The sequence below is a fragment of the Poeciliopsis prolifica genome, unplaced genomic scaffold (assembly GCF_027474105.1).
Source record: "Poeciliopsis prolifica strain line A6 unplaced genomic scaffold, Auburn_PproV2 SCAFFOLD004, whole genome shotgun sequence".
Taxonomy (NCBI): domain Eukaryota; kingdom Metazoa; phylum Chordata; class Actinopteri; order Cyprinodontiformes; family Poeciliidae; genus Poeciliopsis; species Poeciliopsis prolifica.
Window position 1 is genome coordinate 17,116,282 of NW_026562379.1, and position 25,847 is coordinate 17,142,128.

At 38.8% G+C, this 25,847-nt stretch overlaps 1 protein-coding gene and 1 long non-coding RNA gene across 5 annotated transcripts in view; one reads left to right on the top strand and one right to left on the bottom strand.

Moving 5' to 3' along the window:
• Positions 1–6,101, top strand: part of LOC129358738 (RNA-binding protein Nova-1-like) — a 71,073-nt gene extending 64,972 nt beyond the window's left edge. For all 4 annotated transcript variants that reach the window (XM_055027859.1, XM_055027860.1, XM_055027861.1 and 1 more), the window contains one exon: positions 3,859–6,101. In XM_055027859.1, coding sequence (XP_054883834.1) covers positions 3,859–4,881 — 1,023 coding nt within the window. In that variant the 3' untranslated portion in view covers positions 4,882–6,101. The remainder of the gene's footprint in view (positions 1–3,858) is intronic.
• Positions 1–25,847, bottom strand: part of LOC129358745 (uncharacterized) — a 39,783-nt gene that overhangs the window by 6,640 nt on the left and 7,296 nt on the right. Inside the window, exon 3 of the long non-coding RNA XR_008605832.1 lies at positions 12,091–12,260. This is a non-coding gene — a long non-coding RNA (uncharacterized LOC129358745). The remainder of the gene's footprint in view (positions 1–12,090; positions 12,261–25,847) is intronic.

A 25,847-nucleotide genomic window follows, 5' to 3' on the forward strand; every position in this document is an offset into this window, starting at 1 on the left:
TGCAGCAGCAGGACGCTCTCGTCAGCAGCTGGACGGGAGCCAGAAACCCGCCAGCTAACCTCTGCAGAAACTTTCCGCCAACAAATGTAAACAGGCAGCGAAAAATCAAACCTGAGCCTCAAAAGGCAGGAGAGAAAAACGTTTGGCTGCACTGTAAAAACACCAAATCACACCTAAATAAACTGTTTAAGTTCCTCTAGCAGATTATTTTACCATTAACATGAGAAAAATGTTTTTTAAGTGAAACAATCTAAACAGTGGAACAAGTATATATTCATGAATGTCAATGAATTATTTACTTAAAACAAACTCCTATAATTTGCTGAAAAGTCAGTTTTCTTGTATTTGAGGTGTAATTACAAGCTGGATCAAATCCCTGGTAAGAGTTTTTTGCAGTGTTCTGTCCTCTAATCTTTGCTGCCAGTCATCAGAGCGAACTGAAGCAACAGTGTCGCCGAAATAAAAGCAGAATTAAGAGGATAATTTCCAGAGGAAATGCCCTTCATGCTGGGAACGTGCTGTGTGAGGTCTGAGGAAATAATTAACGATTGTAAATTCACCGGAAAATTACAGCCGTAAAAGTTAACGAGAGGAAGACACTTGGAGACGTCTGAACGCTGGAATGCAAACGGATTCTAAAAAAATGTGAAAACGTTGACAGGAGGAATGAAAGCAGGAACATGGAGGGATGAAAACAGGGAAGCAGAGCTTCATTAGCGCGGATGCGGAGGCTGAAGACGGGATCATTAGCGGCGAGCGGGACGGAGACGCGTCGCTTCAGGAACGCGACGTCTGTAAAACATCTGAAACATCCCCCGGCTTCAATCGGGCCAGACCCGCATTCCTGTTTCACTGCCAGAATCACTCAAAGCGAAACGAATGAATGTTGTAAGTAAAGTCGTACAGTTTGAGCTGCAAAAGCCTCCAGCAGTTTGTTTCCTGAAGGATTTTGTATTTCTCAAATAGTGGCAGTTTATAGCACAATCAAATTCAGTTCTTATAAAAATGCTGTACACATAAAGTATGACTGAAAATAAATTTTACTTCCTGATTGCCATCTTGAGATTGGGTCTCTGTCTCTTTAAGAAGCTCCTGCTTTTTTTAAAGCTCCGCCTTCTGGGACTCGTCCCAACATGGCTCCACTATTAACGCGTTTCACTGAGACTAATTGCTGCTGTCTAGTCTGAAGGAGCTGAGTGGGGCAAGACGGCTCTGTGAGGCTCGGCAACGGGCTGGGCTTTTTCATCAATATCAAGGAATTATTGACTTAAAACAAGCTGCTGAATTTTGCTGAAAAGTTGCCTGTAAATTAGTTGATCTCACTTCAGATGCACTGAAATATTTGCACAGAATAGAGACCAAAAACACTTGGTTGGATTTTGTGTTTTTGCAGTGTGACGACAGTGGTGACGGGGCTAAATGCTAATCGGCTCAGTTTAAGGTTTGGTGATCAGCAGTAGGTGGAGTTCACACCCTGTTGGCCTCATTCATGCGCGCAGCAGATTGTCGCCGCGGCGGCGGGACGTGAGCAGACGCGCCGCGCGATCCTCGCCGTGTTCGAGAGTCGATCAGAAACGAAACCGGCACTGAGAGGAAAACCAACAAACTAAACTGCTAATCCCAGCAGAGGAGCGGCCCAAACAAACGGCCCCTGGAGGAGGAGGCCGTGTTCCAGCCGCCGCCGCAGCACAAATGCGACGAGTCTGAATCTGCGCCGCCTTCGCTAATTTTCTATTTCTATGTAAATTCAGCCGCTGCCTGGGAGAAAGAAAGCTGCAGTGCAGATAATGAGACATGCGAGTCAAAAAAACAGAGAGAAATGCAGCTGCACATCCAGCGAGTGAGGCGCAAAACACAAACCAAGCGCTAATCTCAGCAGGCTAACTGGTTTCTGTTTTATAGTTTCTCTTCACGCTTTATTTTCACGCATTAATTGTTACCCAAAACTCTCAGGAATTCTCAACAAGCGCGTGTTTGAAGATGCTGTTGAAATGTGATGTGTTGCTCTGTGTTTGTGTCTGGGAGCAGAAGGAGCTTCTTTTGTTGCAGGAGGTCAGAGCCGCAGCAGACATGCGTCATTCTCTGCAGGCGTCAGCAGAGACCAACGTCACAGTTTCTGCTTCCGTCTCAACAAAGACACAAAACCTCACCGAGTTTCTCTGTGTGCTTCTCAATATGCTAATAATAATATGCTAATGTTAATATGCTAATAATAATATGCTAATGTTAATATGCTAATAATAATATGCTAATGTTAATATGCTAATAATAATATGCTAATGTTAATATGCTAATAATAATATGCTAATGTTAATATGCTAATAATAATATGCTAATATCCTAATAATATGTTAATGCTCTGAAAACAAGGACTTATAGGCAGCTTTTTGTCTAAACATGTTTTGAGGCAATAATTTCTTAATATTGATAAAAGTTTCACTGTTTCATTATTTTTGCCGTTGCCTAGCAACCCCAGACAAGCCCAGCCCGTTACCTAGCAACCGAGTTCTAGCTCCCCTGGCCGATTATTTCGCCAAGGGGGAAAAAATGTCGTTACAAGTGAAATAACAAAACCGACTTTCCTTCTTTTGAGACTGAAATTTCCGGAGATTTTTCTAGAAAATTTCTAGAATTAATCTAAATATTTCCACCATTTGATTGGTGGAAATTTCCTTAATTTTCTGCATTGGCTCTAATAAACCCATGGAGACACACGAAGCGTTCATTTAGTCTCACAGCATGATGCTGCCACCACCATGTTTCACTGTGGATATGATGCTTTTCTGTTTGTTTTTTTTTTTTTTACTTTTTGGACTTGTTGCCAGATTTCAATTATATTTGCTTTCAATAGAAATTTAAAAAACAATTTCATATTTTTGACCCTCCTTCAGTGCTTCTGCCAACTTCTAAGCCTTTTATTTTGAAGGAATGTCCAGTTGTAAGTTATCTAAAAAACACTGAAACTGTTGCGTCCTTTTCTGCCATCGTCTCTTTCCCACCTCAGCTGATCTCAGTGTTGCATCTGGATGAGGATTTAAAAGTTTCTTTGTGTAAATTCTGGATCTCCAGCTCAGAGTCGCAGGTTTTCTGCGCGCTCCGTCGACCCGTTCCGTCGACCCGCTGCGTCGACCCGTTCCGTCGACCCGCTCCGTCGACCCGTTCCGTCGACCCGTTCCGTCGACCCGTTCCGTCGACCCGCTCCGTCGACCCGCTCCGTCGACCCGCTCCGTCGACCCGCTCCCTTTTTCTCTACCGGAGCTGTGTTTCCATGGCAATGCTGACCCCTGGGAGCCGGTGTTACTTATTTTATTTTAATTTTTCTCTCTCCACAGACGTATCCTCTTTAGCATTCCTCTTTCTACTCTCTCTCTGTCATCCATCCATCCCTCCCACTCTGCTTACCTCCTCCTGCCTCTCCTCCGTTATTCAGCAAAACCATGAAAGCAATAAAAAACAATAAATCCTGCGGACAGTTTGCCACGTCAGGCTTTAAATGCCCTTTTCTTTTCATCACCTCTCTCTCAGACATCGTTCATTTTTTGTCATTTCTCATAGTCAAGCTAGCATAGCTGACCTACTTCCTTCTTCCTGGCCAGTATTTTTCTTCATTAAAGCTTTTTCCTGACTTGTGATGTAGTTGTGTTTGTGTTGACAATCAGTAGAAAAGCACATTTTCTTCTATATATCAGGAGTACATTTAATAATTAGCGCATTATGTTGACAGCTAAAACCAATGCTAGCCACCGTTAGCGAGTTGTCTGCAGGATCTTGCGCGTTGAGCTGCGCCATCTCTTGGACTTGCGGTTAAAATATTTTCCTGTTAATCTGTCTTCTTCTGTCTTCTTGTCGTCCCAACAGGCCAAGCTGATCGTCCCCAACAGCACAGCCGGCCTCATCATCGGCAAAGGCGGCGCTACGGTCAAGGCGGTGATGGAGCAGTCTGGGGCTTGGGTCCAGCTATCCCAGAAGCCCGAGGGCATCAACCTGCAGGAGCGTGTGGTCACAATCAGTGGCGAGCCGGAGCAGAACCGCAAAGCCGTGGAGATTATCATCCAGAAGATCCAGGAAGACCCTCAGAGCTCCTCCTGCCTCAACATCTCCTACTCCAACATCACCGGCCCGGTGGCCAACTCCAACCCCACCGGCTCCCCATACGCCAACTCCACCGAGGTGATGCCGGCGGCGGCGGCCGCTGCAGCCGCCACCGCCTCCTCTCTGCTGGGCCAGGCGGGCCTGGCGGGAGTCGGCGCGTTCCCGACCACCATGTCCAGCTTCTCAGGCAACGACTTGCTCGCCATCACCTCCGCGCTCAACACCCTAGCCAGCTACGGCTACAACACCAACTCTCTGGGGCTGGGGCTCAATCCCGCCGCCGCTTCCGGGGTGTTAGCCGCTGTTGCGGCTAACGCCAACCCAGCAGCGGCCGCCGCGGCTAATTTGTTGGCGTCGTACGCCAGCGACGCGTCTACCAGCGCGGCGCACCCCGCCGCGAGCCTGGGAGGCCTCTCTCTGGGGTCACTGGCGGCCGCCACCGGCGCCACCAACGGCTACCTGAGCGCGGCGTCACCTCTGGTGGCGTCGTCTCTCCTAGCGACGGAGAAGCTAGCAGAGGGAGCGAAGGAAGTGGTCGAGATCGCCGTGCCGGAGAACCTCGTCGGCGCCATCTTGGGGAAAGGCGGGAAGACGCTAGTGGAGTACCAGGAGCTGACCGGCGCCAGGATCCAGATCTCGAAGAAAGGCGAGTTCATCCCGGGAACTCGGAACAGGAAGGTGACCATCACGGGGTCGCAGGCCGCCACGCAGGCCGCGCAGTACCTGATCAGCCAGCGGATCACCTACGAGCAAGGCGTCCGCGCCACCAACCCACAGAAGGTGGGCTAAACCTGACAGCCGCCCGAAATGAGGAGGAAAAGTGAAAAAGGAATGGGGGCTTTGGGGGAGGAGAGCAAAGAAAAAGGGAGAATGGAAAAAAGGAGAGGAGAGAAAGAATATCGGAAGGAATCGTTTGCGCCGTTTTCTTCTGTGTTTTCAGTATTCTATATTAAAAAAAAGGAAGTTTTTTGACTCAAAGCAAAAATGTGCTGAGAAGGCGAGGAGGGGAGGGGGAGCGAGATATTACGCTGAAAAACCAAGAAAAAAATGTGTAAAATGTAAATAAGGTTTTATTACTTAACGTCTTGACCTTTCGGGATTTTTTTATTGTTTTATTTTTTGTTCAGTAAATTAAGCTGTCTGTGTATTGTGTGGACAGAGCTGAATGCCATTTAGAATGGGAGGCTACAGAGTGCGGCGGGGGTCAGGGGTCACGAGGGTCGGGGTGAGGCGGAGGGTTGGTGTTTACAGGGTGCAACGCTCCAGAATCCCGTCCCAGCCGCCGGCGCCTCCAGCCCACACGCTGTATCCTCAAACAGATTTCAGTTTGGTTTATTTAATCCAGGACGGTTTTTATTTCCCCCTTTCGCTTCAGCCCCTCCCCTTTTTAACGGTTTAAAAAAAAAAAGAGAAAGATTGCAAACTTTAGCTAAATGTGTGTCAGCTAAGAAACGTCCTCAACTCCCGAAAACTTCGCCTCCCTCAAATCTCGGTGAGGAGCGTGAGGGTGTTTCTTCATTCGCGCACACACACACACTCGCGCGCGCACACACACACACAGGTGCAACCGGTGCAGCGCTGCAGATCCGTCTCTGCAGTATAACAACAATAACACTAATGATGACAGTAGCTGCGTTTCCAACACAAATGTGGGCAAAATTTTGTTACCAGTTTTGCAATTAAATAAGAAAAGTGATGAGTCGTTAAAAAAAACTACTTCCTGTTTTCTTCTTCTTTGTGGTTTGAGAGTCGACATCCAGCTGCTGGTCATGTGACTCATGTTTCCATTGCAGTTTTTATTAAAAATAAAATAAATTAAACTTTTTATGAAGAGAATTTAATTTCAAAATGTCAAATGTCGCCGTCACATGTTGACTGGAAACGCAGCTAATGTCGTTTTGCTACAGGAAATCTCCACCACTGTCGCTATTTATTCATAATATGGCCCATTGAAGCGCAGTCTTCTTTTTCTAATCTGTGAATTCAGGTTGACATGAATGTAAATGAGACTTTTTGTTCTGGTTTTTGTTTTCATGTAAGAGGAATAGTATTGTCAAATAGTGTAATATATGTCTTATTTATGTCCAGTGAAAGAGCCGCCCCAGGCAGGAAGATGGTTAGAGTGATATATCCAGTCAAAGAGCAGAACAGGGAACACACACACACACACACACACACACACACACACACACACACACACACACAAGCGCTGAAAGGAAACGTCACAGCACCACATTTGGTGCCACTGAAAGAATCCATCATATCTGCTGTCTGTAGCTGAAGTCAAGCGTCCAGTTATCGTCCGCTGCAACTAAAAATGAATCGTTTAGACGAGACGTTGTGATGAAAAAAACCTGGGAATTTATCAGGTTGAAAAGCTGAAGTTTTGCTAGAAAACAGAAATATTTTGAGATTAATGTTGAAAATTTGGTAGAAAACAAACATGGAATATTTACCCAGATCCCTCTTGAAAATGAGATCCAGATCTCAACTGGGTTAAATCAAGGAAATAATAAAATATATTTAAAAAATAAAAATAAATTTGCTTTAAAAAACCCTAAAATTTTTACATTTAGCCATGATATATAATTTTTTTAATTGTAGATTTCTGAGTTTGAAAAGTTGAACATTTTTGACTTTTTGAAATTTTATCATTTTAAAGCGTCAAAGGAAAAAAATTTACTCAAACTCAAATTTAATTTTTTTTTCTAGAAAATTTCTGAGATCTCAAAAATTTTGAGATTTATCTGAGAAATCTAAAGATTAATCTCAGATTTTTTTAAAGAAAAAAAAGCAAGGAAATTTCTGAGTTACGGACATCAAAACTTTCAGACTTTAGAATCTTTACAAATTTCAAGATTTTTCTAAAAAATTTAACATCAAATTTTCAAATTTTGAAAATTTGAAGCTTAATCTGAGAAAATTGCTGGAAAAAAATATGTTGAATACACAATCCAAAAATAAGTTGAATATTTTCTAAAAAAATTCCAGAAATTTTGAGGAAGAAAATCTGGACACTTCTGAGTTAGAAAAGATGGAAATCTTGACTTTTGGAAACATTTCAAGAAGTCAAAAGTTGAAAAGTTTTGACTTCTGAAACTCAGAAATTCACAAGATTTTTCTAGAAATCTTCAAGTCTTAAAATTCAAGTTTTGTTACCAAATTTTTTGATTTTTCAGATTAAGCTCAAAACTTTCAAGTTTTCCTGCCAAATTTCCACACACACGTTCGCTCGCTGAAGGAAACACCTGGCGCTTTCTGGCGCAGCCTGCAGTTTTATTTCTAATCCAGCAGGGGGCTTATTGGCGCTGTGGTTTATCCTGTAGCTGAAACTGCGTTGTTTAGACGAGCCGTTGCCCTGAGACCCGATCTCGGCCTGTGGTCTTCCAAACCCGCCTCCCCTGTTTCAGTTTAACTGGATCCGGCCAGAGCACTTAGGACTGACTACTGAGGAGACACGGCTGTCGGGTCGGGCGGAAACTAAAACTAACTAAAAACACTGAAACGTCGTTCGTCTGGGGGCCACCGCTAAATCTGCGCGCAGATTTTGTTCTTCAAAAGGCAGCATGCATATCAGTGAAAGGAGAATAACTCGCCTGTCCGACTGCCACGAGGTCAAAGGGCAGATGTCCAACACGCACCCGGGGAGCGGAGCTCCCGATCGTTTACTGCCCGCTGTAGGCTGCTGAAGATGTTGTTTATTGTGTTGAATATATTTTGTGTTGTGTTTTTTTTTTAAGCAAATCGGAGTACACTGAATTATTCTTATTATTTTTCTTATTTTGTCTTAATGCACTGTGAAGCTAGAGAGCCGCTCTCCCGACCTGCTGGGGGTCAGGGATGCTGCAGACGGCATCATGACTGGCAGGGAAACGAAACAAAAAAATCCACGTATCTGAAACATCTGAAGAAGTCGTCATATCTGAGTCCTGAGGGAGAGACCGGGTCGGAAACCGGATCAAATCAAACCAGTTCTTCAACGCACCTCTGAGTTTTAAAGTCCAAACGCTAAAACTAAGGAGGGGTGTGTTTTGTTTTTTCTTTCACTAATCTAAAACAACAATCTGAGCCCAGATCAGACTTGCTAGCGAACGTGTCGTTCTCAGTTGGAGCGCCAGTGAGGGTTTAATCTCCACAACTTGGTAAGGAGGCTTCTTTACTCCCATCTAACTCCATCCACACTCTGCTCACCTCCTCTTTCCCAGTGCACTCCCATTCTGACACCCTTCTCCTCCTAACACATCGCTCCATGGGTGACTATGTCTGCTGTTTGCCCCGATCGATGCATGTCTGCTGCTTGCCCCAGCAAACGCCTCAGATTGAGTCTGCAGAGAGCCACGCCTACGGAGGGAGAGCTGCAGGAGGAAACACTGGCGCAGCTCAGAGCAGCGGCTCGTCAGCCGGAGGCCCATTTGCACAAACCGCGGCGGCGTGTCGGAGGCCATGTGGACGAGAAAACGGGACGGATTTCAGACAAAACACATTTGGGACTGATTTCAGGAATGTTCTAGAAAAAATAAGGGAGTTTTTGAGTTTGAAAAGTTTAACATTTGTGTGAAAATCTCAGAAATGTTTCAGAAAAAAGGTTTAAAAAACTAAGTGAGGTTAATCTAAAAAAAAAAAAAAATAGAAATACACAGAAGCTTCTGAGTTTGAAAAGTTACAATTTTGCCAGAAAAATATATTTTAGTCTAAGGTGTAAATTTCTTAAAATTTTGAGATGAATCTAAGAAATTTTCTAGAATTTTTTGTTTTCTCATTTCGATCAGCTTGAGCTCCAAAAGTCAGAAATTTGTTTGGAAAATCTCAGAAATTTCCAGCTTCATCAGAGATTTTTTTTATATATATATATATAAAATATTTCTGGGGGGGTTTTCTAGAAATTTTTTTTTGATTTCTCAGTCAGAAGTTTCCACATTTTTTCATTGAGAAAATTTCTGAGCTTACGCTTGAATTATTTTACTTTTCAGACTCATAAATGTTCTTATTTTTTCTAGAAACTTTCTGAGCGTTTTGTCAGAACTCCAGTCCTCCTTTTCTTGCTCTTCGGTCCATTTTGGCCCAACACGCCGTCGTGCACAAACACATATCACCACCAGGGAGTCTTGACTCGGGTTGGACTGGATTTCATTGGTAGATTTTGCTCCTGTTCTTCAGTGAACTGATACTGTGCTGCATGCGTTTCATACGCAAAATAATCAGAATTTAACATTAAAAACAATGTCAAACTCACTGGAATTTGTGATTTAAAACAGTTTATGAATAGATTTATAGACTGAATGTGCAATATGCAGAAAAAATGCATGGAGTGCAGCATCTTTTAGCGGGAGACGTGTTTAGATTGTTATTATTATTAATGAAGAGAGGATTTATATTTCATCTCACTGATTAAACCTTAAAATAATTTTTAAGTTTTCTCAACGTTAGGCGACTGAAATAAAAATGTGACAAGTACAGGAAGCAATACTCGCGCCGGCATATTGTCGTGTTGTCCCGTCTTTTATCCTCTGTCTGCCGCATAGGAGCGTTAAACCGTAGATGTTGGATAGGTTTACAGAAGTACATCTTTTTCTTTTTTAAAATTGTGGAAATGCTGCTATTTAATAATTGATGTACGAAGAAGAAAACATATCGGAGCCTGTCCTTCAGCTGGAGCAGCGAGTTTGAAGCGACGGTGTAAAAATAAATATTAGATGCTGACAATAAGTAAATTTTGTGCCAAACATGTCTTGAAGGAGCTAAAACGTGTTAATTCAAAAACATTAGGTAATAATAAGAGACCTCGTTTTATATTAAGAAAATGTGAAAAGTGCCAAATGAAACTTATTTATAGTAAGGGTGAAGTTCCCATATCTGTTTTTAAGAACTAGCTAGGCTAAAAGACGAAGCACCTCACTGTAACTTTCATTTTTTTTTGTCCTTCCTGCTAAAGAAGGAACCGCCATCTTAGTGTTAGGCCACCCTCTGGGAACTCAACCTCCCAGAATGCAACAGCACTACTACAACTCTGGGGCTAGACTGATCAACATAGCGATAGCTTAGCATCGTCATGCTAAAGAAAATGTGACTAAGATAGCATTCTTAAATACAACCTTTTATAGCTACAACAAGAAAAAAATAAATAAAATGTATTTTGTGGAAATAGATGTTATCTTTTTTGCACGTCTATATTGCATGATATCAAAGTGAAGTGTGGACAAAAAAAGACAAAAAAAAAAAGAAAAACAAATAAAAAATAGGCAGTGTGTGTTGTTGATTTACTGAAACAAATCTCTGCATGTCGATAAGGGTAGAGCATTTTGATATTGTTTTACGTTCAAACTGTTGTTATTCCATGCAGCTGCTTTAAAACAAACATGGCCGCCTCATGTTTGCTACAACAGGAAGAGGACTTTTTTAGAGTTTAAATTAACGTCCTTGTGAGGGATTTGAACAAAGCTTTTGAACAAACTTTCTTTTCATACATCCTGAGCGAGCTTGGATTAAAAATATTGAAATGCACATAAAAATGTTTAAAATCTCTATATTTCTTAGGATTTAGCTACAGATCTAGACCGAGATTGTCCACGAATGTTATCATTTCATGAGTTTCGCTTTTCTCACAACTGCTGCAGGAGCTTTCATGTGTTTTTCTGTGTGGTTTCGTACTATAACATTACTAACATGTTGACGCAGTATGTCTGGAGTCTTTTTATTCCCTCTGACCCTCGATTTCTGGCATATCTTGGCATTATTTCATCAGTTTGTGCAGTTAGTTATGCAGGAGGAATCCAGGACCGTTTCATGCGTCGCTGTTTTGGGATGCACCGATCTGGACGATTTTCTTTCCCTCTTATTTAATAAATTGAAACAGTGAAGTAAAATTTCTTTCTGCTGAAAACATTTAAATGACATTTAAATATAGCTTCAGGGGTCTTACAGTATTTATTTAGTGTTTTTTATATACTTAGACCTAGACAATGATATATTGCACAGATTATTACACTTTATTATCAATGATCTTGTTATAGCGTAATACAACAGTTTTCACGCTGTGACTCTCCAGGGTTTTGTGCTGCAGAAATATTTCTGTTCAGCAGAATCTCTTTTTTGTAAACAATGCTAAGCTAACGATGCAACTCTGACATTTTACTAGAATAACAGAAAATATCATGATAGGTGATCAAAATCAACAGGAAATATGTCTGATAAAACGCTCAATATGTTTTAAACTCTGATGCAGAACCGCAAAGCATTCTGGGAGACAAAGGAAACACGCTAGCCGCTAAAGCCGTCATGGCTAGCTGAGCTAGGTAACAGCCTGCTGGGTAACTGACAGTTTAAACTAGTTTGAAAATAAACTGGAAAACAGGAACAGTTATTAAGCAAACAGTCTGGCAGTATTTCAGATAGTTGGAACAAGAAACTAATCAACAATTGTTGATATCAACTTATATTTGTTTTTCAGCCAGTTTGTCTTCTTGTAATTACAACAGTATTACAACATTTTAAAAATCAATTTTTATGGTTTCATCCTCCTTCAGGAAAACCAGCAGCAGGTTTTGGGTTTTTTTTCTTGGGTTTTCAGTCCTTAACAAAAGGGAACCAGATGTGATCGGTATCGGCTGAGATCGGTGCATCTCTGGTAAACGCCTTTCTGACCTCCAGATAAAACAAGTATTTCGGATCCCGGCACCTCCTGTGTTCCCTTTATTGACTTCAGCATGGCCGTCTTACCGTCCCGTCAGAAAGTATTGCCATGAGGTTTTAAATGTTTGCACTAAACTCTGCTGACACTGCATGGCAGGCCGAGCTGAGCGTCAGACAACTGTAGATGTTTAGCATTAATCCGTGTTTTGTGTGTTTAGATGTGCATGCTCCTCACGTCCGTCTCTGTTAAAAGCCGATGAATCATAATTTCCCAAATGTGTAGTGAGTTTAACCCCTAACCTGCTCAAAAGGTCATAAGTTGTTCTGATTTTTATTTTTATTTTTTTTTGCCCTTTTCACTCCACCTACCTCTAGAAACCTGCTTTCCACGGTGTGTTACAGGAAACTTGGTCCCCATTGAAACACCAGCAGCAACTGTAGACTGCATTTGTCACGTCACTGTTTTTCTGTTTCTTCTTCTTCTGTTGATCTCTTTACCTTCCTGGTTTTTGGTTTGTACTGTATGCTCTAACCCAAATCTGTTTTAACAAAAAAAGAGAAAAAAAGAATGCCATTTTCTGTCTGTAGCTTGTTTACCCTTTTGTTTTTCCAAACATACACACATAAACACAAACAAAACACACTCCATGCTCTCCTTTTTGTGCACTTTCACTGCCCACTCCTTCCTCCTCCTCCTCTTCGTCCAAACATACACTCTCACTTTTCTTCTCCTCCGCCGCCTCCCACGAATCTCTTCTCTCGAGTGCCAAAATAGAAAAAAGAGAGGAAAACAAACAAAAAAAAAACAAAAACAAACAGTGACTACTACTACTACTCCTCCTACTACTACTACCATTCCAAGCGTTTTTTGAGTTGTATTGTCTTGGACATCCATCTTGGAAGCACCCATGAAGCCAGCATGCTCCGCCCCTCATAACATGATGTCGCTCATGACGCCTCAACTGAACAGCACCTTTTGCCCCACCTACCACCACCTGTCTCCTCCTCTTCCTCACCTCCCCCACCCTCCACCCTCCACAGAGCTAAACCCGGCCAGGAATAACCCCTCTGCAGGTCGGCTACCTTCCTACTCCAAAAACCAAACAGAAACAGCGCTACTACCGCTCATGCAGCTGCTTTTCCTTTTCTTTTTTATCCTCCTAATTCTGTCATTTCTTCAGCCTGTTGGACTCCATTTTGATTGTGTGCCATTTTCTCCTTTTCCCTCCTTCTTCCTTCCTTTCTCTGTGATTGCTCTCGCTCCATTTGATTTTTTTCTCAATGGGGAAAGACTTTTTTTTTTTAAATCTCCATTTTGTTTTTTTCTAATGATGATTTTTTTTTTTTGTTGTTGTTGTTTCTGTTTGTCGTTTAACATCCAAATCACGCCGACGCACGCACCGTGGTGTGTGTGTGGGGGAGTGTTTAGGCACCGTCAGCTGCGCAGCCCATCCTCTGTCTTCTCGAACTATTTTTGAACTTTCACCCCACCCCCTCCTCCTCCCCCCCCTTCCTCATGAACTTTGACCTTCCTTCCCCACTTCTCTGTTCATCCAACTGTTTGGACGATAACTCTCCATTCCATCCCCAAAACCTCTCTTGAGACTGTGCAATGCTAGCTGATATGATTGGATTATTATTATTTTGTTTGTTTGTTTGTTGCTCATCATTGGGGACATTTCTCTGAGATACAAGTCAAAAAAACAAAAAAAAAATGAAAGTAAGAAAAAGATCCTTAAAGAACAAAAACGCATAAAAAGCAACTGTTTCTCCACGTTTTTTCTCTCTCTCTCTCTCATTGTAAATATTTTTGTCAGAGTTTTTTGCCAAGCTGTAAAGAGAGAACGTGTTAAGCAGAAAGGGGCCGGCAGCATAAAGAGAGAAACTCCTGAACTCCTGTAGTGTAATCTTTAATCGGCTCTGCTAGTGTTGCCCTGTGCCGTTGTTATTAGTGTTGATTTACCTCCTGTGTGCACTGTTAGCTTCCCTGTTAGCGTCAGATAGCAACCTAACCTCGACGGCTAGCTAAACGCCATTCTCGATGTGCATTTGTTGACGTGTTTCCTACCAGTGAGTTGTAGTGGCGTTAGTGTGTTTTTATTAGCGTTAGCCACATATATCATCATTGCAAGAAAATAAAAACACCGACATTAGTGGGGAAAAAAAAACAATTAGAAGAAAAAGTCGGATCATATCTCCATGTTGCATTTTTTTCTGGAAATAAATTCGACTCCCGCCATTTCATTGCATTGCTCTCAGCTCCACTCTTGATTTATGCTGCCTGCCCCATCGCCCTGACAACACCACATGAGCTATTTATTTCTCAGACTATTATTGATATACTATTAATAAATAACGTCGCAACAAGAAAAAGGGAATGACTGGAAAAAAAAGGTGAATTAATACTATTGTTTTGTTTTTATTTTTTAGTATCTTAGTGGTTGCTTTTAACAACATTCATTAACTGACTTAAAGATTATTGAATATTTAATGTAATTGTAGCATTGTGTTTGTAAAGCGAAAAAAAAACCTAGTGAGTTGTGTTTCTTGACTTGTGGATTACCAGTGAAGTGGGCAATCTAGTGCTAATATATATGAGGTCTTTTTTTAAGGATTCTTATTTTGCGACAGCAACAGCAGTCATTATAAATGTTCATTTTAGCATCACCTGTCTTCCGTTGTCTTATTCTTCACCTTCCACCACACTCTGCATCATCACAGTAACACATCGCAAGTCCGGGGTGGGACCGAGTGCTAGCTGGTGTGAGCTAAAGACGTTCACGCTGACCCGAGGGACGTCGGCTCCGCCCACTTTCCTCAAATGAAACCCAATCCGTGTCGGATGTTTGTGCTGCAACGACTTTCATTTGTGTCGCTTTTGCTTTAAAGATTTTAATAAATGTTTCCAGTCAGCCAGCTAATCCACATTTATGAAGTTAAACAGTCACTATATTGTGCTACACAATTTATGTGCTGCGTTTGTGCAGCACAATTTTTGTTTGTCGCTTTTTTTAATGTTAATGTTTCCAAAGGCCATCAAAGGTCAACCAGCCAATCCAGATTTAATGAAATATGGTGTCAATCAACTTTGCTACATTTGTGCAGCACAATTTTGTTTGTGCCATTAAAATTAAGATAAAAAAAAAATCAAAACCAAACAAAATTGATTGTGCTACATTTGTTCAACTAAAATGTTGATAGCACAGTCCTCGTCCTGTCCTGACAAGGAAATTTGCCATTAAAGAATAAGAAAAGTTAAAAGGAAGCTTCCAGTAAAGCAAGGGTTCTCAAAGTGTGGGTCGGGGACCTGAGGAGGGACGCGAGATGCCAAGCGGGAGGTCGTGAAATGTTAGCTTTTTGTTTTGTATGTTATTTGTTGGTATTTTTAGTACAATAAATTGAATAGGCATATGAATACCATGTTTTAAATACAAAATTTCTGATAATTAGCATCACAAATAAAAATGTATGTTGCGCAACCAGGGCGCAGTTGATCAACACCATAATTTGTTTGATTTCATAAATATGGACGGGCTTGTTTACCTGTTGTGACCTCTGGAAACATTTATGAATACATTTAAAATGACAGCAACACAAAATTTAATTTGTGCTGCACAAATGTAGAATTTATTCATTTTAATTAGATTTTATAATTGTGAACTAATCATTAATTGGTTTAAAACTTGCCCTCAAGTTTATGCTGCTTTTAAAACAAAAATTTGTGCTGCACAAATGCAGCATAGTTAACATCAGACTTTATTTGATTTTGTAAATGTGGAGAGGCTGGTTGACCTTTGATGACCTGAAACATTCACATATTTAAAATGACAGCGGCACAAACGAAAAAATTTGCAGCACAAAATTTGACACCAATTTCATCTGATTTGAAGAAGGTGAGCAAAGCTGACTTCACTCAAGTGAGCGTGCATGAGTTGCTTCTAACTTTCCTTTGGATGCATGCATGTTTGGGTGTGCGTGCCTGTGTGTGTGTGTGTGTGTGTGTGTGGGTGTGAGTGTGTGGGTGTGAGGGTGGGGCTCGGGGTGGGTGTTTCTGTCCAGTGTCCACCAAAAAGCTAAAACCTGTCAGGCTTCCATGCTCCCTGATGGAACCGCCTGACGTTATAGCTGCAAACCCTCATCATGTGATCTGACTCAACTCGACTGTCCATAACCCCCTTCAGTCACCTGACCAACCAAATCAACCAATCACTGTCCACCACTACCGCCTACCCCTGCGCCATCCTTTTGCTGCACACCACGTCAGCCCCATGTGATGTTCTCCATCGATAACATACTACTGTCACAATCTATACTGACAGATCTGGGGATGAAAGTGTTTTGTTTTTTTACTTTTTAGATTCCTGAGGGTTGAAATCCAAACAAAACAGAATTCAGTTGCTTTGATTCATTAAAGGTTCAACTAATTTGGGTTTAGTTTGCTTTAATACGTCTGTTCCTTGGACTTCTGCCTTCAAAGCCTCAGAGGTGAAAGAAATTTAGCACTAAAGTGTAAAAAAAAAAAAAAGTCAAAAGGAAGCGTCCAGTACTGGAGGGGTTCTCAAAGTGCGGGTCGTGGGCCTGAAAGGGTCGCAAGACACAAATTGAGAGGGTCACTGTTATTTTTAGAATTATAATAATGTAGCTCCTAACATGCATGTAGGGCTAAATAATTACATCATCATGAAATAAATAATGTACATATAGGTTTAACATTTTTCAGAATGGAAAAGAATAGAATGTGTTTCAATTTAATGTGTCATTAAATGTAGTTTTTGTTAAGAGCTTTTAGACGTTTGTTGGGAACTGGCACTTTATAAATCAAATTAAATAAATCTAGAGAAATAATGCTTTTCAGAGGGTTGTATTTGAGGTTATTACAATTAACTAAAACTAACAAAACAACAAAAACTGAAATTGACAAAACATTTTTGTTAACCGAAATAAAAACAGCAATTTAAGGGGAACGCTAACTATAACTATATTGTGTGTTTATGAAACTAACTAAAACATAATGAAATTACAGATATGACATCCTTCCTTTTTGTGTTTATTTATTAGCCTTTTGAACTGGTGCGATATTTATTTTTAAGTTCACCTTAGTTGTCTGAAAACTGCGCCGTAAATCCGTAAAAGTATGAAAAAACTAAAAACTACAGGTATAAAACTAACTAACTAAACTAACTACAACTATATCTAATAATAACTAAATTATATTTAATAAAAAATAGCAAACACAATTATTTAAAACTAACTGAATCAGACAAACAAGAAGGTATAATTAAATAAAATTATCATGCAAGTCTCTGGCGCTCTTATTTTGGCGGTCACAGGCTGAAAAGTGTGGGAGCCCTGCAGTCGCAGAGAATTTCACCAGGACCATTTTCTCAAAGTCGTTGTGCAACAAAAACATAAAATAAACGTTTTGGGGACAGAAACTCAGGTGACAGACGTTTGCTAGCGTTTGTATCAACATTTAGGGATTAAACTGAAGGAGGTGCGCTCACTTTCTACACCATTTCACTCACTTAAAAAGAATAATTATCCAATTTCCGAGACTTGTTCTTTTCCCCCAGAGCTGCATCCTGCATCCTCTTGTTCATACTACTGTACGTGCCGCATACTACCTTTACCAGGGATCCACCTTAACCCGTTTCCATGACAACCCGCAGGGGGCGGGGGGAGGGGGGTGCCTGTTGCCCAGCAACTGGCTTCCAGCACAACAAAAACCAAGCTACAGCCCAAGCAACCCAACTGACGAGGCCACGCCCACCTGGCAATGATTTGATCTGAGGGGAAGAAGCAGAGGAATCAAAAATGAAAAAAAGGAGAGAGGACAGGAAGAGGGAAACGTAGTTGTGATTCTCAGGGTGTCTTACACAAATTTACTGTTTAGTCTGTTCTCCAGTCTCGCTGGTGTCTTGTTGCCCCAAAGAACGGTTTGTATTTCCCCCAACCCAATTCTTCCCGATCAGCCGATTGATAGCAACCGATCGATCGACCAATTCTCTCTGAGCGATGGTACGCGGCCGGCCGGCTGTAACTTTATGTTTACAACCCAAATGAGACCAACAACGCTGTTGACAGAATGTGTAGGACTTTAAAAAACATTTTAAAAAAACAAAGAAAAAAGAATCTCTGAAGAAAACTTATTTCTAAATACTGGAACTTTTCGCTTACTTTCTATGTGACATGAGGTAATGTAATTTTTTTCCAATCATTGCATGTGAATATTTTATTTGCAATGAAACTGTTAGAATGGATGGTACATTTGTGACGTCAGTGCAACGCCGAGACGCCGGCGTAGGAATCAGTCGGCGTCGAGGTTTTTCTGTCGCCGTCAGGAGTGCTTTTGGACCAATGAATGCTAAATGTGTGACCATACAAAGCTGTAAAGGTTTTGTTTATTTGTACATGGTTATGGGTAAAATAAATCATTGAAGCAAAGTAACATCTTTAGTGTTAAGCAGTAAATCCTCACGTTTGGTCTGAAGAGTCAGAAACAGGATTTGGATTTTTTTTATTTTGGTTTTTGGATAATGCTAGATCAGGGGTGTCCAAACTCCAACCATAAACAATGCTTTAATTAAACTAAATAGTTGTTGGGAAGGTATGTGTAAATGATTACAATTTTGCAAAAAAAAAAAAAAAAATTACCAAATTTTCTGGAGAAAAAAAAAGAACAAAATTTACTAAATTCTAACCAATAAAATAAGGATCTGTTAGAAGACGCTTGCTGTATGTAGACAAGTTGAAGAAATATTAAACTAAAAGCAGAATTTGGTCATACTTTGAGTAAAGGTTGGTCAGATATGTTGTTGAGAACGGATTTGTACATTTTCTGGAAAGAAAAGAAAATTTTGTCAATTCTGATTAATAAAATGTAACTGCATGTAGCAAAGTTGAATATAAATTTTATCAAATTTTGAGTAAAAGTCAGGTATGTTTTTGGGAAAGGATGTGTAAATCATTACAATTTTGCAAAAAAGAAAAAGAAAAAAAGTAGTAATGTAGTAAAATGTAGTCAATTCTGAGCAATAAAATAAGGATTAGTTTAAAGACGCTGGCTCTATGCAGCAAAGTTTGATATTTAACCAGAAGGAGTAAAAGTTAGGAAGGGATTTGTAAATTTTCTGGAAAAATTTATAAAAAATTTTGTCAATTCTGAGCAATAAAATGTAGCTGCAGCTTTTTATAGCAAAGTTTAATAAACATTAAAATCAGATTTTGAGTAAAAGTCACAGGATAGAAGAAAACAAAACAGGGGATTATTGAAAATAATTGTTGTTGCTGCCGACATTTTCTACTGTAGGGAGATTTTACTTTGTAACAATAAAAAACCCAGAAAGCCTTTGTATTATATGTAACACAACGTTATTCTTCAATTAAAGTCGGGGACCGTAAATGGCCCCCAGGCCGCAGTTTGGACACCCCTGTGCTAGATGAAGTAATCCGAGGTAAGTGAAGATCAGAGCAGAAATAAAGTTTCAGGGGTTCAACTCTATGACATATCCATCTACCCACAATCCTCCTGTGCACCAGCGTCATCCGACCAACACCTGCACCTCTCTGCATCCACCATGATTCCACCGTCAGACTCTGTGACCTCCGGCCAATCCGACTCTCTCCATGCCATCGGCTCCCACCACAGGAAATGGAGTCACAGTTCACAGCATGGTACGAACCGCCCGCCACTCGTCACTCTCCTTCCACATAACTTTCTCCATAAGCCACCTAAAGAAGCTCCTCCAGCTTCCAGCCGGAAGATCACGCTGAATCCGCTTCGGGTTTTAGATCATTTCAGATTAAATCACGTTCAGGTCACTTTTTACATGACGCCGTGTTTGGGTTATTTGGAGATGAGGGGAAAAGATGGACATTTCTGCCAAAACAACAGAAAATTTCAGATTCATCTCAGGAATTTTCTAAGGAAAACATGGAAATTTCTTAGTTTAAAATGTTTCAAATTTGTGAAAAAAAATTCAGAAAGTTTGAGATAAATCTCAGTAGTTTTCTAGAAGAAAAAACTTCAAATTTATTTTTTGTTTGTTTTTCATAACATTTTGAGATTGATCTCAGGAACTTTCTAGAAAAGACAACAAAATTTCTCTGGTTGAAAAGTTGAAAGTCTGTGAGAAAAAAAGTTGAAATTTTAAGATTAATCTAATGAAATTTCTGGAAAAAAGTAAAACATTTCTGAGTTAGAAATTTCAAAAAATGTGCAAAACAATTTCTGAAATTATATGAAGAAAATAAACATTTGAGTTTGAAAAGTTCCAAGAAATTTTCAGAAAGTAAGATTATTTGCAGATTTTAAAAACAATGTGTCTCAGTTTGAAAACACATTTGCACAATTCCTTTTTCTTTTTTAAAACTGTGACATTGCTGTTTGAAAGGTTGAAAATTTGTGAGAAAAAACTGAAACTTTTAGATAAATCTAAAAAATTTTATAAAAAAAAAAACACTTATTTCATGAATCAAATATTTTTGACTTTTGAAACTCCAAAATTGCCAATGTTTTCCAGCAAATTTTCAACATTTGGAACTCTTAAATTCTTATTTTTTTCTAAAACATTTTAGAACTTAATCTCAAATCTTCTGAGTTTTTGGTGGAAATTTTATCTCTATTTCGTATCTACAATGGCCCTAATCTGCTCTTGTAATTTTATCCAATTTTATTGATGCTTAAAATTTATGATCCAACTTGAATTTGAATAATTCTCTTGAATTTACTTTTTTTTGGGAGGCTGAACTGCTGGGAGCAAAAATGCAAAGCCAGAAAAATCAACATTTTCTGGAGATGAGGCTCAGAAAAGTCAGAAGCTTTAATGAATGAGAATAAGTGTTGTTACACTGCAAAAAACAAAAAAATGTTCCAATTATTTTTAGTTAAAATATCTTAGTTCACTTGAAATCAGAAAAAACTCATTTAAAAGCAACTTTTCTGCATTTTGATGCAAGTGAATAAATCATTGCTGATGAAAAATGACTAGTTCTTTAGAACACGTTTAGATGAATTTGATGTGTTTAAAAGCTATAACTGGGGAATTCATGTTCCTGTAAACAGAATTTATTTTGTTCCAGATTTACCTTTCTGTAAGTTTTTAATCAACTCAAACGGTTTGTTTTTCTGACGACAGGAAGCATTGCCAAAGGGAAACTAACAGACGCATTTGATCCTTAAATAAGCTGGAAAGAATCAAAATAAAAAACAAACTGCAAGTATTTAATACTACGGAGGAAAAATTGTTGCTTTAAGAGCTTAGAGTGACTAAAATAAAATTACCATTAAAACAGTGAAACTGTGAGCTTAGCAATAAGTTAAATGTATTTAACTTAAAACCAAAAAAAATGTAAAAGTTCATTCAATTAGAAGAAATTGTTCATCATTTGATTTCTTTTTTTAGGTTTTATATTGAAATCTTCATTCAAGTTGCATTAAATAAACTGTGAAAATAATAGGAGTTAATTGGAAACTGGAACTAGAAGGTAAACAAACAAAACAGAAACAAATAAAATTATCAAGTTTTTGTAAACAAAACAGTTGGGACCAAAAACTCCAGACTGAAAACTTTTATCATGCTAATTGAAATTATTTTATTTTAATTTATCATGTGAGAACCGATTTCTAGCCTTTAATTTATACACATTTTTATGAACCAGAAGATTTCTGCTTCGTTTTCAGCTCATACTGAGTCAAGCAGTGAACTCCACACTGGAAAAAAACTTCACATTTTATTTGTTTCATGTCATCAAATTTATTGACTTTTGTTTATTAAGCTTAATTTGGGTTCTTGCAACATATTAACTTAATTTTTTAAAGTTGGATCAACTGTTTTCTTTTTTCAGTGCACAGCAGTTCTTCCTCCAGCTGTTTGTCCATTTTTAGCAAATAAAATGTTTTCTTTTCTCCGGTTAGAATCTAGTTTGGTTGAAGTGTGAATAAGACTGAAACAAACATGAAGGAGTCTCTATAAAACGTTTGTCATTAAGTGTCGTTTGGTAAATAATGACACTTTTAATAAAACTTGATAGGCAACTTTCCATGAAAAGTGTCATTATTTACAAATACAAAGTTGACTTTTAATGCAAGTTTTAGTGCAAATTTGCTTTTAAAATGTCATTATTAACCAAGTGACTGTTGTGTAAATAATGACACTTGTCATACAAAGTTGACTTTGAATGTAATTTTAATGCAACCCTGCTTTAAAAATATAATTTACCAAATAATGCAAAGTTCACACTTTCTTTTAATGAACCTTTTCACACAATTTTTCAGAAAAAGTTTAATTATTTACCGAATGACAGTCATAAATGTTTGTTGAATGTCATGAAATTCAGAGTTGATACTTTTAAGGTGAGTTTGCCTTAAAGTTTCCTTATTCATTGAATAATGCAAAGTTGTTTGCAACTGAAAGTTTTCATGAAACTTTGCATTAAAAGGGTCATTATTTACATAATAACACTTCATAACAACAGAGATCTATGTCTGTTGCTAACAAGTGTTATTTGGTTGGTAATTAAACTTTTAATTCAAAATTGACACTTTTAATGGATTCTTAATGCTTTAAAAGTGTATTTATTTAAACACTCCTCCATGTTTATGACCATGTTGTTTGTGTCAGTCTTATGCTCACTTCAAGTAAAGAGTTGCTGAAGTGTGTTGTGCCTGAGATCGACTCCCTGAGGTGTTTTAGGAGGTTGTTTTCTTTGATGATGTCAGAGGTAAGTTACTCACAGCACTTAGAAAGGTTAAACTCACAATGATCCATATCTTTGTATTTCCTGCTACATGCCAAATAACTCTTTAAAAGTTTCCAGTTTTTCAGGAGGGAGGAAGGGAAGTGCTTTAGCATATTTCTGTCCCAGCTGCCCTACTTGTGAAGTTTGCACAGATAAAGCGGCTGTGCGCCCCAGAGGAGCGAGGCAGACAGCTTCTTTGATTAACTATGTGCTTCTGCAGGCCTGCAACCGGCACAGGCTGGGATCTGGAAACTGGGGCACTGGGATGCCATTTCTGCAGCTGCATGCGCTCTGAAGGTTTAGAGTAAAACAAGAAAAAAAAACGGGGCCTAATTGCCACTATAACAAAAGTCATTCAATTAATCACACTTAGCCAAAGAAAAGCCTTTGCTTCTTAACTGTGACTCTTTTTCTCCTCCTTGCTAATGCTAGTAGATTATCCGTCTTTGTCAGTGTTAAAAAAGCAGCTACCAGCGCTAATAGCTCACTGCTACGCTAACAGGCAGCATATTGATTTGCTTCCCACTTCTTCTGCCCTTCCTACATTTCCCCCCATGTTCCCTCATTCATTTAAGCTCTAAAAATAAATGCCAGCGCCTCCCAGAGGAGCCGCACACCCGAAACTCCCAAGCTGGTTCCTCTGAAGATAAATTAGCATCTGGAGAGACTGAATCTCTGCCGCTTCGAGTTTTCCACAGAGAAAGCCTTGTTTTAGAAACCAAAGCTAAGAAACTGGAGTAATTAGGTTTTATTTACATTTTATTTCAAAATTATATGTTAAACTATATTTATGTCTACCTCAATGACCAATGGGAACATATTTACTAGCATCGCAGCTAAAGGTTTCCACTGTTACCGCTTCCAGAACAAAATTAAAACGATTATTTTAAAATTAAAAAATGCGTCCCTACCTGATTCACGATGTAAGCAAAGTTAGCAGGAAGAAATTTCAGGAAGAACTCATTTTAAAGGATTTGTATCCAAACAAATGCGCTAAAAATACTTTAATTCAATCAGTGGTAGGCACACCTCGGCTAATAAGCTAATGAGCTACAAGAGCAAATTTTTCTATTTAGCAGTTTTTGCTAACTGAAGCCAGCACACTTAGCTTCACCTAAATTAGTTAAAGTTTGGATTATCAGCTAGATAATTCATCACGTAATTAGACATTATGCGCTAACAGCAGAGCTAATTTTTCATTTACAGCTTTAGCATTTTTGATAATTGGAAACATTTAAAGCACATAGCTTCCCCTAAATTAGTTGAAGTTTTGGTTATTGACTGCTGAGAATTCTTCAACTTCTGAGATATGCTGCGCTAACAGCAGAGCTGTGTTTATATTTAGCTTTTGCTAATTTTAGCACACTTAGCTTAGGACTACTACTATTACCAATACTTTTTAAAAATAAATTATGAAATGCTCATTTCCTTGGCTGTTTTGTAAAATTTCAGTTAAAGCTTGATGGGAAGTTTTTAAGATTAACTGATAGGAAGGTAAACTGTGCTAATAGCAGAGCTAACTCTCATTTAGCACTGTAGCATTTCTGCTAACTTAAATTTTTAGCGCACTTAGCTTTCCCTAAATTATTTGAAGTTTTGGTTAAGAATCCGCCAAGTTCTTAACCAAGAATTTGGCGATTTACATTAATGCTATTATTTACATTAATGCTATTATTTTGAAGGACAATTCCATTTCCTCTTCTTGTGTTCTTATTTTTTTATATAAATTTTTTCGGTACACAGAAGAATACGCTTACATGAACAAACAACAGGAAGAGGTAATTAAACAAATCCATGTAAAAATTCACATATGAATTGTTTTGAGGGACTTCTCTCATTCTTCACCAGCAAACTGTGTGTATTTTGTACCCAGAATGCATTGCAGTAGATCTAGAGGCTGTAGTAAACAGTTTAAAATTAATTTATGTGAATATTCAAACAACTCTAAAACTAAAACCAAGGAATCACTTCATGAAACTCAACTGTATTTAGTAACAAATTTGACCCTATAAAGGGTGATAAATTACTTTTTAACATGTTTTATGTCATGGTCGATAGTGCATTAGCATTAGCTTCTGCTAAATACTGTGTAGGAATAGCATTTTAGCATTAGCAGTGGTGCCTACCACTGGTTTTAGCCAGTAACATTCCAGCCTATAAATAAATATCTGCCATTGCCACAAATTAACCAGTTAATGCTTCGGTTTAATCAATCCTTTATTTCTGTGAACGTATGTCGCAGTCGGCCATTACTCCCACCTAAAGCCTTATGTTTTTAATAAAAAAAGATTCAAAATCTTCAGCTCACACACTGGAGATCACTGTGACTAAATCTGCGTTAATAAAATATTTATTGAGGAGCTTTATTTTGTATTTGGATTTCAGAGTGGCAGTATTAAAACAACTAAAATTGTAGGCTATAATTTCTGGTACATGCAGCTAAAAGTTTGGGAAATGCTGCAGGTTGCTTTAAAAATGGAGACATTTGGTTACAGACGCCAGTTTATCTGGAGTAAACCAGCGTCATGTATATATGCATATAGATGTGCATTTTTATGTATTTTCTGAGCTTTTAAGGCATATATAATCTATTTCTACCTTGAATGAATAACAGAATCAATTAAAATGAACATTTTTAAGTACTGAAACCAGTCATTTTGAGTTGTTAAATCTGGTTTATGAGCAGGATTTAAATATTAGCTGTGATTTTAATAAGAACATCTTGATGTCATGCAGCTTGAAAACTAACCTACATTTCTGTCTTTAATTAACAACCCATACAGATGTGCGTCGGTGTAATAAGTTAGAGCAACAAATATGAACTGTTGTAATAAATCCACAGCTCATTTATAATTTAAAGAGCACCAATATGCAGAACTAATCCATTATTAATGCTGTTTGTAGCATTTCCAGTTCAAACTGACTCGTTTTTTTTTCTTTTTGTTTTTTTTCAGTGCTTTGCTTCTAACAGATTTTGGAGATTTTCCAAATGTTTTTTATTTTTTCTGACATGTGCCACAGCTGCAGTGCAAACACTATGATTGCTAATAAAGTACTGTAGTGTTTACAGTAAGTTGTTTATCAATTTTATGGTACAGAAAATGTTCTGCAATCTTGCAGTTGCTGTTGTTCCTTTTTTGTGGGGCCTGAATGCTTTAATAAATATATTTTCTACAGTAAAAAAAAAAGGGGGGAAATCTTCCACGGTGTGATGTCTAACAAGACAAAAATAAGTTCTGTGTGTTTTCTTTTCTGTAAATAGGATAAGAAAGGTAATGTTTTCTCCTTTTATCCTTTTCATATAAAAACACTATTTTAAGACTCCACAGCATTTTTTTGTCTCTTCTTGGACGGATTGCAGGTAAGGTACGTCATGACTGACGGTG